At 37.3% G+C, this 12095-nt stretch overlaps 1 protein-coding gene across 1 annotated transcript in view; it reads left to right on the top strand.

The window, feature by feature from the left end:
• The window catches only part of DNAL1 (dynein axonemal light chain 1), a 36150-nt gene that overhangs the window by 5854 nt on the left and 18201 nt on the right, over positions 1-12095 (top strand). Inside the window, exons 2-5 of the mRNA XM_037031294.1 lie at positions 656-694; positions 1578-1687; positions 3385-3440; positions 11293-11348. Coding sequence (XP_036887189.1) covers positions 656-694; positions 1578-1687; positions 3385-3440; positions 11293-11348 — 261 coding nt within the window. The remainder of the gene's footprint in view (positions 1-655; positions 695-1577; positions 1688-3384; positions 3441-11292; positions 11349-12095) is intronic.

Raw genomic sequence — 12095 nt, 5'->3', positions numbered from 1 at the left:
CTGGCTGGTGTGGCTCAGTGGATCAAGCACTGGCCCGTGAACCAAAAGGTCACTGATTCAATTCCCAGTCAGGGCACATGCCTGGCTTATGGGCCAGGTCCCCAGCTGGGGCCATGTGAGAGGCAACCAATGTTTCTCTCCCTCTCTTTCTCCCTCCCTTCCCCTCTCTCTAAAAAATAAATAAGATAAAAACACTTTTAAAAAGTTATAAATATAATAAATTGAACTAAAGATAAGTTGGAATTAAACTATGACAAATAATTTCTTATCAGTTAGAATTTTTATTTTGTACTTATTGACAGAGTTCTTTTAAACATATTTAGGCATATAGACTTGTCATATGTCATCCTTTGCAAACATAAAAAGGAATCTATGCATATGAGATGAAATTGTTAATGTTCTTTTAAAACTTCATCACTGCCACCTGGCCACTGCAGTTGTAAATTATTCCTGGTTGGAAGATGCATCCAAATTTCAAAGATGTGAAAATGTAGATCTTAGAATCAATGGAATAACATATATTAAGTGTTGAAAGCTGCATACTTTTTGTAAACCAAGTGGGAGTTATCTGCATGGGCTGATGCCCCTGTTCTCTGAGAGAATTGAATCAACAGATTACACCAATAAAGAGCCTTTTGGTCCTTCTCTTTTTAAGGCAAAAGCAACAACAATCAAAGAAGCCCTAGCCAGATGGGTGAGTATGACTTTTTACTTCTTTTAGAAACCATGTAAGGAGAACTTTCAGATGGCTGTTAAATCTGACCATTCAGTAAAAGGGATCTTTGTGGTATTAGAACAATTTAGCTGTCTTGACTGTGGAGGTGGATATGTGAACCTACACGGGTGATAAAGATGTATAGAACTTGATACACCTGTACAAACACATTCACACTCATATGTACAAATGAGTACAGACAAAATTGGGAAATCTGATGTAAGTCAGTGGATTGTATCAATATTAATATTCTGGTTGGGATATACTTAGAAAATATTTGGCAGTATAGACTGTTAATGAAATTTTAAATTGCATACTTAGTACCAAACTTAATCTCTAAGGTTGAATTTAGTAGTAAATTACTGTAGAGAAAATATTTTGACCACAGCTATGTTGCAAAGAGAATATCTCCCAAAATTCTTGGTATTTGGGGGCTGTAGCCTAGACTGAATAACGTGTAGAAACACCTGAGATGATAAGAAAGAGTTGGTCTTATGGGTCTGAATCTGATACCTGATTTCAGGACAAAGAGTTCTTCCTAGGAAAATGTCTGTGTTTGCTTATGTTTATTCATTGATAAGTGCTTAAGGGATTTTAAATGTTGCATAAATTATTTTCTTTCTTTCGTTTTTTTCCCATTTGGTTGGGCCCTGACAGTGAATTGTGTTGGTTGGTCATGTAGAAGCCTGCTCATCAGAGTCAATAGTAAAGGTCAATAAGTGAACTGTACAGAATGCACAGAATTACTAAATTCTAATCATTGTTTTGAAATAAGGATTGAAAAGCCTTATGAAATTCTAGCCTCGTTTAACTCCACATCACAACCAGGCATCATCTTCTTCCAAATTAATTTTTATTACAGGAAGAGAAAACCAGTCAGAAGCCATCCGAAGCCAAGGAGATAAAGCTTTATGCCCAGATTCCCCCTATAGAGAAGATGGATGCATCCTTGTCCATGCTTGCTAATTGCGAGTAAGTTCTCATCTTTTTTTAAAAGATTTTATTTATTTATCTTTAGAGGGGAAGGGAAGGAGAGAGAAGGAGAGAAATATCAATGTATGGTTGCTTCTCATGAGTCCCCTCCTGGGAACTGGCCTGCAACCCAGGCATGTGCCCTGACTGGGAATTGAACCGCGATCTTTTGGTTCGCTCAGTCCACTGAGCTACACCAGCCAGGGCTCATCTTTATTCATTCTTCCAGTTGCCTAAACAATTAAAGAATTGTTGCCCCATCATATTCCCAAATTTAAGGTACTCAGTTTTTCACTAGCAGTTCTCAGGAGTGGGGAATGATTAGAAGATATACAGATTTGATCAGTAATTTACATTGTACAGTACTTGACTTTGCTATTTCAAGTAAAAAGATAAATAATTTCTCTTCAAGTCAAATCAGAAAGAATATGATTAAGTGTTGGAAAGTCAACACAAATTTTTGACTTTTTTAAAGATTTTATTTATTTATTTTTTAGAGAGGGGAAAGAAAGGAGAAAGAGAGGGAGAGAAACATCAGTGTGTGGTTGCCTCTCGTGTGCCCCCAACTGGGGACCCGGCCCGCAACCCAGGCATGTGCCCTGACTGGGAATTGAACCCATGGCCTCTTGATTCACAGGCCAGCACTCAACCACTGAGCCATGCTAGCCAGGGCAAATTTCTTGGGTTTTAAGGAAGACTAAAAATGTATAATTATGTTCCCTTTAAAAATGTTTTATATAATTAAAGTATGTATAGAAAAAGTTAGATAAATATATACAAACTATTAAAATAGTTCTCTCTTGAGGAATGTGGGGGGTGATTAGGATTACATTTAATTTCTTATAATATACATTTCTGAATAATTTAACACATGAGAAAATAAATATTTCCATACTTTCATATGTATAGTTCTACTGTTCACAAAAAGGGGTCACATAAAATGTGCTGTTCCGCGAGGTGGTTTTAAAACTTAACTACGTATCATAAACATCTTCTCAAGTTGGCATCTGTAGCCCAATATCATTTTAGTGGCAGCATAGTATTCCTCAGTGATGGATGCTTATAGATGTTTTCCACCATTGTTTGCTATTGCAATAATACAATCAATAATCTAATTCATATAACTTTTGGTGTTTGCATTAGTATTTCAATAGGATGTATTCCTAGAAATTAATTACCAGGTCAAAGAATACATGCATTAAAATATTTAATAGAACCCTGGCTGGTGTGGCTCAGCGGATTGAGAGCCAGCCTGTGAACTGAAGGACTGCCACTTCAGTTCCCAGTCAGGGCACATGCCTGGGTTGTGGGCTGGATCCCCAGTAGGGGGTGTGCAAGTGGCAACCACTCATTGATGTTTCTCTCTCTCTCTCTCTTTCTCCCTCCCTTCCCCTCTGTGTAAAATAAATAAATAAATAAAATCTTTCTAAAAAATTTAATAGATAACATCAGATTGCCCTCAAAAAGTTTTTTTTTTAATTTCTACTTGTTATGTAACATTTGTAATCAGAAAAAACTATGAAGATTTCAAACACGGCATGGAATACATGCTATGTTTGAAGGGAAAGAAAGGATTCAGTGTCAAAAGGAAGTGTGGCTTAAGTATTGTATCTTCAATGGGCACTAGAGAAATAATTTCTGATATACCATTTAAAATTTGTTTCAATTAATTCAAGTTTTTCTTTGTTCTTTTTAAGGAAGCTTTCACTGTCTACAAACTGCATTGAAAAGATTGCCAATCTGAATGGCTTAAGTAAGTGATCCACAATAACGATGGTTCTTGGATTTTCTTGTTAATGGAATAAACATTCCAGACACACTCGGTAATCCCAGGAACTTGCATCTGTTTTAATTGCAGTAATTGCCAGATGACAAAGAGAGATCTGAACATTTTAAAGATATTTTAAAGCTTGTCTAGGGTTAGAATTGAGATATCTTAAATAAAAAATCAGATTTTAAAAACATATTTGATCAGATTTGTCTTGAGTTTCATACTTGTTATATTTAAAATTTAATTTCTCACCATCCTTGTTTTTCCTATGCACGAACAAATGTTAGTGGCATTGCCACCCACCCAGGTGCTAAGGCCTCTGACTCCTGTGCTAGTTTCCTATGGTTGCTGAAACGTGATAGCTTAAAACAACAGGAATTTATTCCCTCTTAGCTCTGGAAGTCGGAAGTCTGAAATCAGTGAGTTTCACTGGCCAAAGTCAGGGTTTTGACAGAGCCAGCCTCCCTCTGGAGGCTCTAGTGGAGAGTCTGTTCCTTGCCTTTTCTGGATTCTGATGGCTGTCACATTCCTTGGCTTGTGACTACATCACTCCAGTCTCTGCCTCTGTGGTCATACTGCCTTCTCCTTTGTCTATGTCAACTCTTTCTCTTTTGAGGATACATGTGACTGCATTTATGGAACACCTGGACAATCGAGGATACTCTCCCTATATTAAGATCCCTAACTTATTCACATCTGCGAAGTACTTATTTCTCATAGAAGGCAACATTCACAGGTTCCAGGGGTTAGGATACAGGTGTCTTTTGGTGAGCCATAATTTCTCCTACCATATTCCCCCTTTACTTCCCTCAAGCCCTACATCCAAGTTCATCACTAAGTCTTGTTAACTCTACTCTTTGAAAGAGCTCTCAGATAATATGTTGCTTTTTAAAAAAATATGTTTTTTGATTTTAGAAAGAGGGGAAGAAAGAGAAAGAGAAACATCGATATGAGAGAGAAACACTGATTGGTTGCCTGCCATAGGGGATCGAGTCGATCCAGATATGTGCCCTGAGCAGGAATGGAACCATCAGCGATTTGGTATAAGAGACGATGTTCCAACCAACTGAGCCACACCATCAAGGGCAATATGTTGCTTTTTTATAAATTCCAGGAGCTAGAGTTTTAATTTAGACTCTAACCATCCCCTTTAAATGGTGCTAAACAAACTTTGTGTTTTACTTAAAAAATTTTTTTATTGTATTTTTCCCCCCAAAATTTTAAAGATTTTATTTATTTATTTTTAGACAGAGGGGAAGGGAGGGAGAAAAAAAAGGGAGAGAAACATCAATGTGTGGTTGCCTCTCATGTGCCCCCAACTGAAGACCTGGCCAGCAACCCAGGCATGTGCCCTGACTGGAAATTGAAGCAGTGACCCTTCGGTTCACAGGCTGGCATTCAGTCCACTAAGCCACACCAGCCAGGGCTTTTTCCCAAATTTAAAATTCTTTTTCATTTATTTTTAGAGAGAAGGGAAGGGAGGAAGAAAGAGAGGGAGAGAAACATCGGTGTGTGGCTGCCTCTCACATGGCCCCCAGTGAGGACCTGGGCCATGTGAGACACAGATTGGCTGTGTCTCGTTGCCCCCAACTGGGGATCACTGCAACTCAGGCATATGCCCTGACTGGGAATTGAACCAGTGACCTTTTGGTTCACAAGATGACACCCAGCCCATTGAACCACACCAGTTAGGGCTATCAAATATTTTTTACTACTTTCACAGTAAGAAATACGTTTGAATTTATGACTCAGTTCATATATGTATTCATATGAATACACAGATCAAATATACACATAGACATATGAATTGGAATCAAGTTGCTAAAACAACATTTACCTGTATAGCATAGGTTCTAGTATAAATTTTTAAAATTTGATTTCATTTAAATATCTGTCATAACCCACTAAGTTGATTTCACACACAATTTGAAAAACACTGCCTTAAGACTTTTGTAATAGCCTCCTGGTGGGTCTCCGTTTCTCTTTCTGTTGACCTTCAGCACTGACACCAGAGTTTTCTTTCTAAAAATACTATTCTCATTCTCATTCCTCCAGATCAGAGACCTTAATGGCTCCCCTTGGCCTAGTAAAAGACCACCTGCCTTAACGTTGCATTCAGACTCATCTAAAAGCTTGCGCCGCGCTGTTCACACCAAAACACATCGTTCCTTTTTATGACCCTGCACTTGTTAATGCAGCGCTTTTCATTGAGGACAGTCCCTTCCCTAACAGGAAAATCGTACCAAAAACAACATTAAGATTAAGAACACCAAGTTCAAATGTCCTTTCTCCCTCTAAAGACTTCTCTAATCTCCATCATCATAATTAGCCCTTCTTTGCAAACATTAAGACCTATCTTGGGTCATTATAATAATGACCCACTTCGAGACTATTATAGTAAATGAGTTAATGTATATAAAAGACTTAGAATAGTGCTTGGTACATATAAATGCTCATGTTTAAAGTAGGTGAAGACTATGTGCTGTCTCTTCAGATAATGAACTCCTTGGGGGCAAGCACCACATTTTATTAATCTATTTTTCTTCTATTCCAAATCTTCATCTTCCTCAGTACTTTAAATAGTGCCAGAGAGGAAATGTTTTCCTTTAAAGCCCTTCAATAAGATGACTCAATCTATTCCAATTTTTCAGTGACCCATTAGAAAAAGTGAGATGTTTCATTTCATTCTTTTCTTTGTCTATAACTATAATAACTTTCTTAAAAGAGACAAAATTGACAACATTTATCAATCTAGATGACATGCTTTTCATAAAAATATGACTATGACAATAGTGAAAATGGGTAACCTATATGGGGCTGGCATTGAGTTTGAACTTGTATTCTAACTTTCTTCCATTGATGATGACTCTCGAGAAAGTTGTATTAAAAAGAGTTCCCAAAATTCAGTGGAAAAGAGTACTTTGATCAGTTAGTGATGTCTGACATAGGCATGGAATAAGAGTATGGGCATTTGTACCATGTATTTGCTATACTTGCTTCATCTCATTTTAATTCTGCTTGTAGCAAATGATACTTCTGCAACCTGTGACTAGGAGGCAAAAAGAAGCCAACTGATCCATATGAAGGATTGAATATATGACCCTGGCTTGCCTCCCACCCCTTTCCCCTCATGAGCACTATAGTCTTACCTGCTGTGCTATAGTGAAAGGACCTGAAATACAAAGGCATTACTGTTTAACAGGAGCTTTATAAGGCAGAATGTCCCTACGGCAATTTCTATTGAATGCACCCAAATTACAATGGGAAAACTGCATAACATCACTATGTTCAAAACTGTGACTATAAAGCTGTACAGTGTGAATGTTAATAATCTCATGTTAAAGATCAGAACATAAATTTTGTTGCCTTGTATCTTTGACAAAATACACCTTCCACTTACTAATAAATAAACGTGTTACTTTAAGACACTTTTTTCATTTTCATCAGGAACTTGTTTAAAAAAAAGTGTTTTCCGCTGTGGCCAGGTAGCTCAATTGGTTAGAGAGTCATCCTGATATGCTAAGGTTGCGGGTTAGATCATGAGTTGGTCACGTGCAAGAATCGACATCTCCAGTCAGGGCATGTACCAGGATCAACCAATGAAAGCATAATACATTCAACAAACTGATGTTTCTCTTTCTCTTCTCTCTAAAAAATTAATTTAAAAAATTAAAATAAAAAAAGTTAAAACCCTGGCTGGTGTGGCTCAGTGGATTGAGTGCCAGCTTGTGAAAAGGTCACTGGTTCGATTCCCGGTCAGGGCACATGCCAGGGTTTCAGGCCAGGTCCCCAGTAGGGGGCACGTGAGAGGCAACCACACATTGATGTTTCTTTCCCTCTTTTTCTCCCTCCCTTCCCCTCTAAAAATGAATCAATAAAATCTTTAAAAAAAAAGAAAAATTAAAGAGATTTCATAAAAGAAAAAGTGTTTTCCTTATAGTGGTGCTCTACTTATACAGCGTATAAACTATGGAAAATATATAATTGTATTATGTTAGAATATTTAATCTATTAACTTTGATATTATAATTTATTTCCCTATACAGCAATAAATAAGATCTTTTTAGTCTTTTGGTACCAGTTTCATGAGCACTTTTTTTAAAAAAGGAGTTTTTACATGTGAAGTTAGATACTGTCTTTGAAAGGCGGCATATATTTGTTATCTCCAATTTCTGAGGTCCTTTATCAGGCCTCATCTTAGTTTGACCTATTGGCCTATTTTGACAGATGATTTCTTTCCTCTTTGAAACAATTTCAACATTGGCTTCTTGGACGCTATACCTTCCAGATTTCTTCCTGCTCTTCTGGCTACTTCTTCCCAGTCTCGTGTCCCTAACTTTTAAATGTTGGAGTACCCCAGGATTCAGTTTTGGGGTCTCTTTTTTTTATCTTCACCTACTCCCTAGTCTGATTATCTCTTCCAAATCATGGCTTTACCATCTATAGGCTGATGGCTTCCAAATTTGTATCTCTAGCCCAGGTGTCTCCTCTGACCTCCAGATTTACATATCCAGTTGCCTGATATCTTCCTTAGATGTTTAGTAGACATCTCATATTTTTGAACTTCACGTGTTCAAAAGTCCTAAAAGTCCTTCCGCAGCTCCAGCTAAACCAGCTTCTTATGTGTCTGTCTCAGTGACTAGTCCATTCTTCAGTTGCTTAGGCCAAACTCTGGTAATTTCTTGACTCCTCCTCATATATCCTCTAGACAAGGCCTATTTCTAATTTCATCTCCTATTATTCTCCTCTCCTTCTCTCAGCTAGCTTCTTGTGCTCTGTGATCACTTCAGATGTGGTCCTGTCTCATGGCCTTTACGCTTGAAGTTCCGCTTGCCTGTTAATGCCCTCCCTCCATCGGTCCTCATGGCTCGCTGCCTTACTTCCTTTGAGTCTTTATTTAGAAGTCGCCATCTACCAAAAATGTCAGCTGCTCCCAATCCTTTGACATTTCATTCCTTTTATCTGCTTTTCTTCTCTTTCACACTCATCACTATCTAATATACTTATTTATTTTGTTTACTAGCTGTCAGATGTTAGTTCTGTGACAGTAGGGTTGTTATCTGTACTGTTCACTGTTACATTGCAAGTGCTTAGTGCTATTCCTGGCATATAGTTGATACTCAATAATTTTGGGGTGAATGAAGAACTTTTTGAATAAGCATTTTATCTTGCAGGAAGTAGGAAAAGTTGTAATTTTTCCATACGAAGAAACTTAAAAAATTATTATGTGATTTTCTTAAATATTTAATTTTCCCACATTTATAGTTATGTAGATTTATTAGTTTGCTAGGGCTGTCATAAAAAATCCCCAAACAGGAATTTACTTTCTCCGCTGTGGAGGCTACAGTCTGACATCAAAGTGTCGGCAGGGTTGATTTCTCCCAGGGCCTCCCTCCTGGGCCTGTGGATGGCCATCTTTCCCTTTGTCTTCACAGGGTCTTTTCTGTGTTTCTGTCTGTGTCCTATCTCCTTTTACAAGGGTACCAGCCACACTAGATTTTACCTAAAATGATCTCATTTTACTTTAATTACCTCTTTAAAGGCCATGTTTCCAAAGAGTCACATTTTGAGGGACTGGGGGTTAGAATTTCAACATATGAATTTGGGGGGACCCAATCCTGCCTATAACGTGGAATCCTATTTCAATAGTTAAATCATTTTGCATAAATTAGATCACTTTTACAATTCCTTGTTCTGAAAGTTAAATATGCCCTGACCTCTGTGGTCCAGTTCCTGGTCAGGACACATACCTGGGTTGCGGATTTGGTCCCCGGTCAGGGCGCACATGAGAAGCAACCGATAAACGTTTCTCTCTCACATTGATATGTCTCTCCCTCTCTTTCTCCTTGCCTTCCTCTCTCTCTCAAAATAAATAAATAAAATATTTTCTTGTCTTTTTTTAAAGATTTTATTTATCTTTAGAGAGGAAGGGAAGGAGAGAAGGAGAGAAATATCAATATATGGTTGCCTGTCGTGAGTCCCCTGCTGGGAACTGGCCTGCAACCCAGGCATGTGCCCCGACTGGGAATTGAACTGCGATTGTGTGGTTCGCAGGCCCGAGCTCAATCCACTGAGCTACACCAGCCAGGGCTAAATAAATAAAATATTTTTTTAAGGTTAAATGTTTCTCTTAAGAAAACTTAAAATAATTTATTAAATAAATTAGCCCTGGCTGGTGTAGCTCAGTGGATTGAGCACGGGCCTGCGAGCCAGAGGATCGCGGTTCGATTCCCAGTCTGGGCACATGCCTGGGTTGTAGTCCAGTTCCCTGCAGGCCAATTCCAGCAGGGGACGCACAAAAGGCAACCATACATTGATGTTTCTCTCCCTCTCTCCTTCCCCTCTAAAGATAAATAAATAAATAAAATCTTTATAAAAAAATTAAAACCAACATTTATGTAACTATATATGCCTGATACACACACAAACACCACCTATTGTGTACTTGCCATGGATAAGGCATTAGGCTGAATGTTTTAGACAATTGTCTCAATTCTTATATACTTATAAAATAGATATTATCATCCTAGCTGGCATAGCTCAGTGGATTGAGCATGGGCTTCGAACCAAAGGGTCACAGGTTCAATTCCCAGTCAGGGTACATGCCTGGGTTGCAGCCCAGGTCCTCACTGGGGGCCATGTGAGAGGCAACCACACACTGATGTTTCTCTTTCTCTCTTTCTCCCTCCCTTCCCCTCTCTAAAAATAAATAAATAAAATCTTTAAAAAATAGATATATTTCCTCATCTTACATATGATGAAACTGAGACTCAAAGAGGTTTGATTGTTTCTCTTGAAATTTGGGATTAGGACTCAGTTAATTGGTCATTTATGGGTGTTACAGAACAGTGCCACCCATTAGAACTGTCTGCACTGTCCCCAAACAGTTGCTGCTCCCCATATATAGCTATTAAAACTCTTGATGTGAAGCTACTATGACTGGGAGACTGAATTGTAATTGTTGATATTAATTAAGTTAACTGGCCATGTGGCTAGTAGCTACCTTATTAGACAGTGTAGTTATAGAAGTTTAAGCTTTGAAAACTAAATGTATAACTTATATATAATTAATCACGGTACTTTTTTAGAACATACATGAGCTTTCCTGTGGTTTACTAGAAATCTTTTTTTAATTTTAAAAGTAATACATGCTCATGGTTTTATGCAAATAGTTGAGTTTACCATGAAAAACGTCTTCCCCTCACCATGTACTCTCAGTTCCTCCCCCAAAGCAACCACTGCTTCTTCTTTCTTCTTCTCTCCCAGAAATAGCTGACCCATATACAAATAGAAACATCCTCGTAAAAAATACAAATAGGCATCTTTTAAACCAAATCACAATCTAGTATTTTAAAAGATTGAAGGCAAAAGATTTTTAAAATATTAATTCATTTGATTTCACTTCTAATCCTTCATGGTGTGGGGTGTACTATATATAAATATACTTGTTTTCTAGTCTGAGTCCTCATACTATAAGAAATTTGAAATATATATATGTATATATATATATGCTCTCAAATCTAAAGTTCATATCTTCTTTAGTCTTGTTTATCCCTCTAATATTTTTACTAGCTAGCAATTTAAGACCATGCATCCCAAATAGCTAATAATTTTTAAATTTAATATTAGCATGATATGAAATTACAGTTGTAGTGTTCACCTTAGATGATAGGTCAGTATTATTTCCTACTCAATGACCACTCTTTATTAATACAGACATTCTTACTCTTAGATAAGAATATTTATATAAAATTTATTACAAACCTTATTGTTTTACATTTATAATTATATAATATGATTCTCATAAACAAAAATTGCTTTTTTTCCACTACAGAGAACTTGAGGATATTGTCTTTAGGAAGAAACAACATAAAGAACTTAAATGGACTGGTAGGTTGCTATTTATTACTTTAAAAAAAGCATATAGTTTTTTCTTAGTATAAAAATAATACTTGTCCATTGCAGAAACTTTACAAAGTAGAAAAGCAATGATTAAAAATACATATAAGCCACTGACAATTTAACTACTGCTAACATTTTGATTGACATCTTCCTTGCCTTTTTTCCTATTCTTCAATGGATATGTAGAGAATGAAATCATACTATACTTATTGTTTTGCATCTTTTTTACTTATTATGTGAAGATCGTTTTTCCATGTCATTCATTCATTCAAAAAATTAATTCAATAATATTTCCTAATGTCTACTTTAAGCCAGGTACTGTTGTTTTAGGCACTAGAGATAGAGCAGAATGAGTATAAGACAAAGTGCTTGCTGTTTAGAACTTACATTACAGTGGAGGCAGACAGACTAGAAACTAATTGTACAACACGTAAGGTGGTGATGAATGCAGTGGAGAAAAATGAGGCACAGAAGAGAGCGCAGAGTGATGGGAAGGCCTCTCTGGAAGAGAGGATGTGAACTACAGAGCTGACCAAGGGAGAAGCCATTCAGGCTGAGGTGAGACAGCACGTGCGAGGGTCCTGAAACTGAAGCTGAGAGTGAAGGAGTTGAATGAGGGAGGGAGAATTGTCCTCAGTGAGGTTGGCAAGGAAGCCAGGAACCAGGAGGTCACACTGAGCTTTATATATCATAAAATTTTAGATTTTTTTCCAATTGGCTTGCAAAGCCGTTGGA

This window comes from Sturnira hondurensis, unplaced genomic scaffold (assembly GCF_014824575.4).
Source record: "Sturnira hondurensis isolate 20B ecotype Veracruz unplaced genomic scaffold, ASM1482457v3 Scaffold0021143, whole genome shotgun sequence".
Taxonomy (NCBI): Eukaryota; Metazoa; Chordata; class Mammalia; order Chiroptera; family Phyllostomidae; genus Sturnira; species Sturnira hondurensis.
This window is presented reverse-complemented; position numbering and strand designations above follow the sequence as displayed.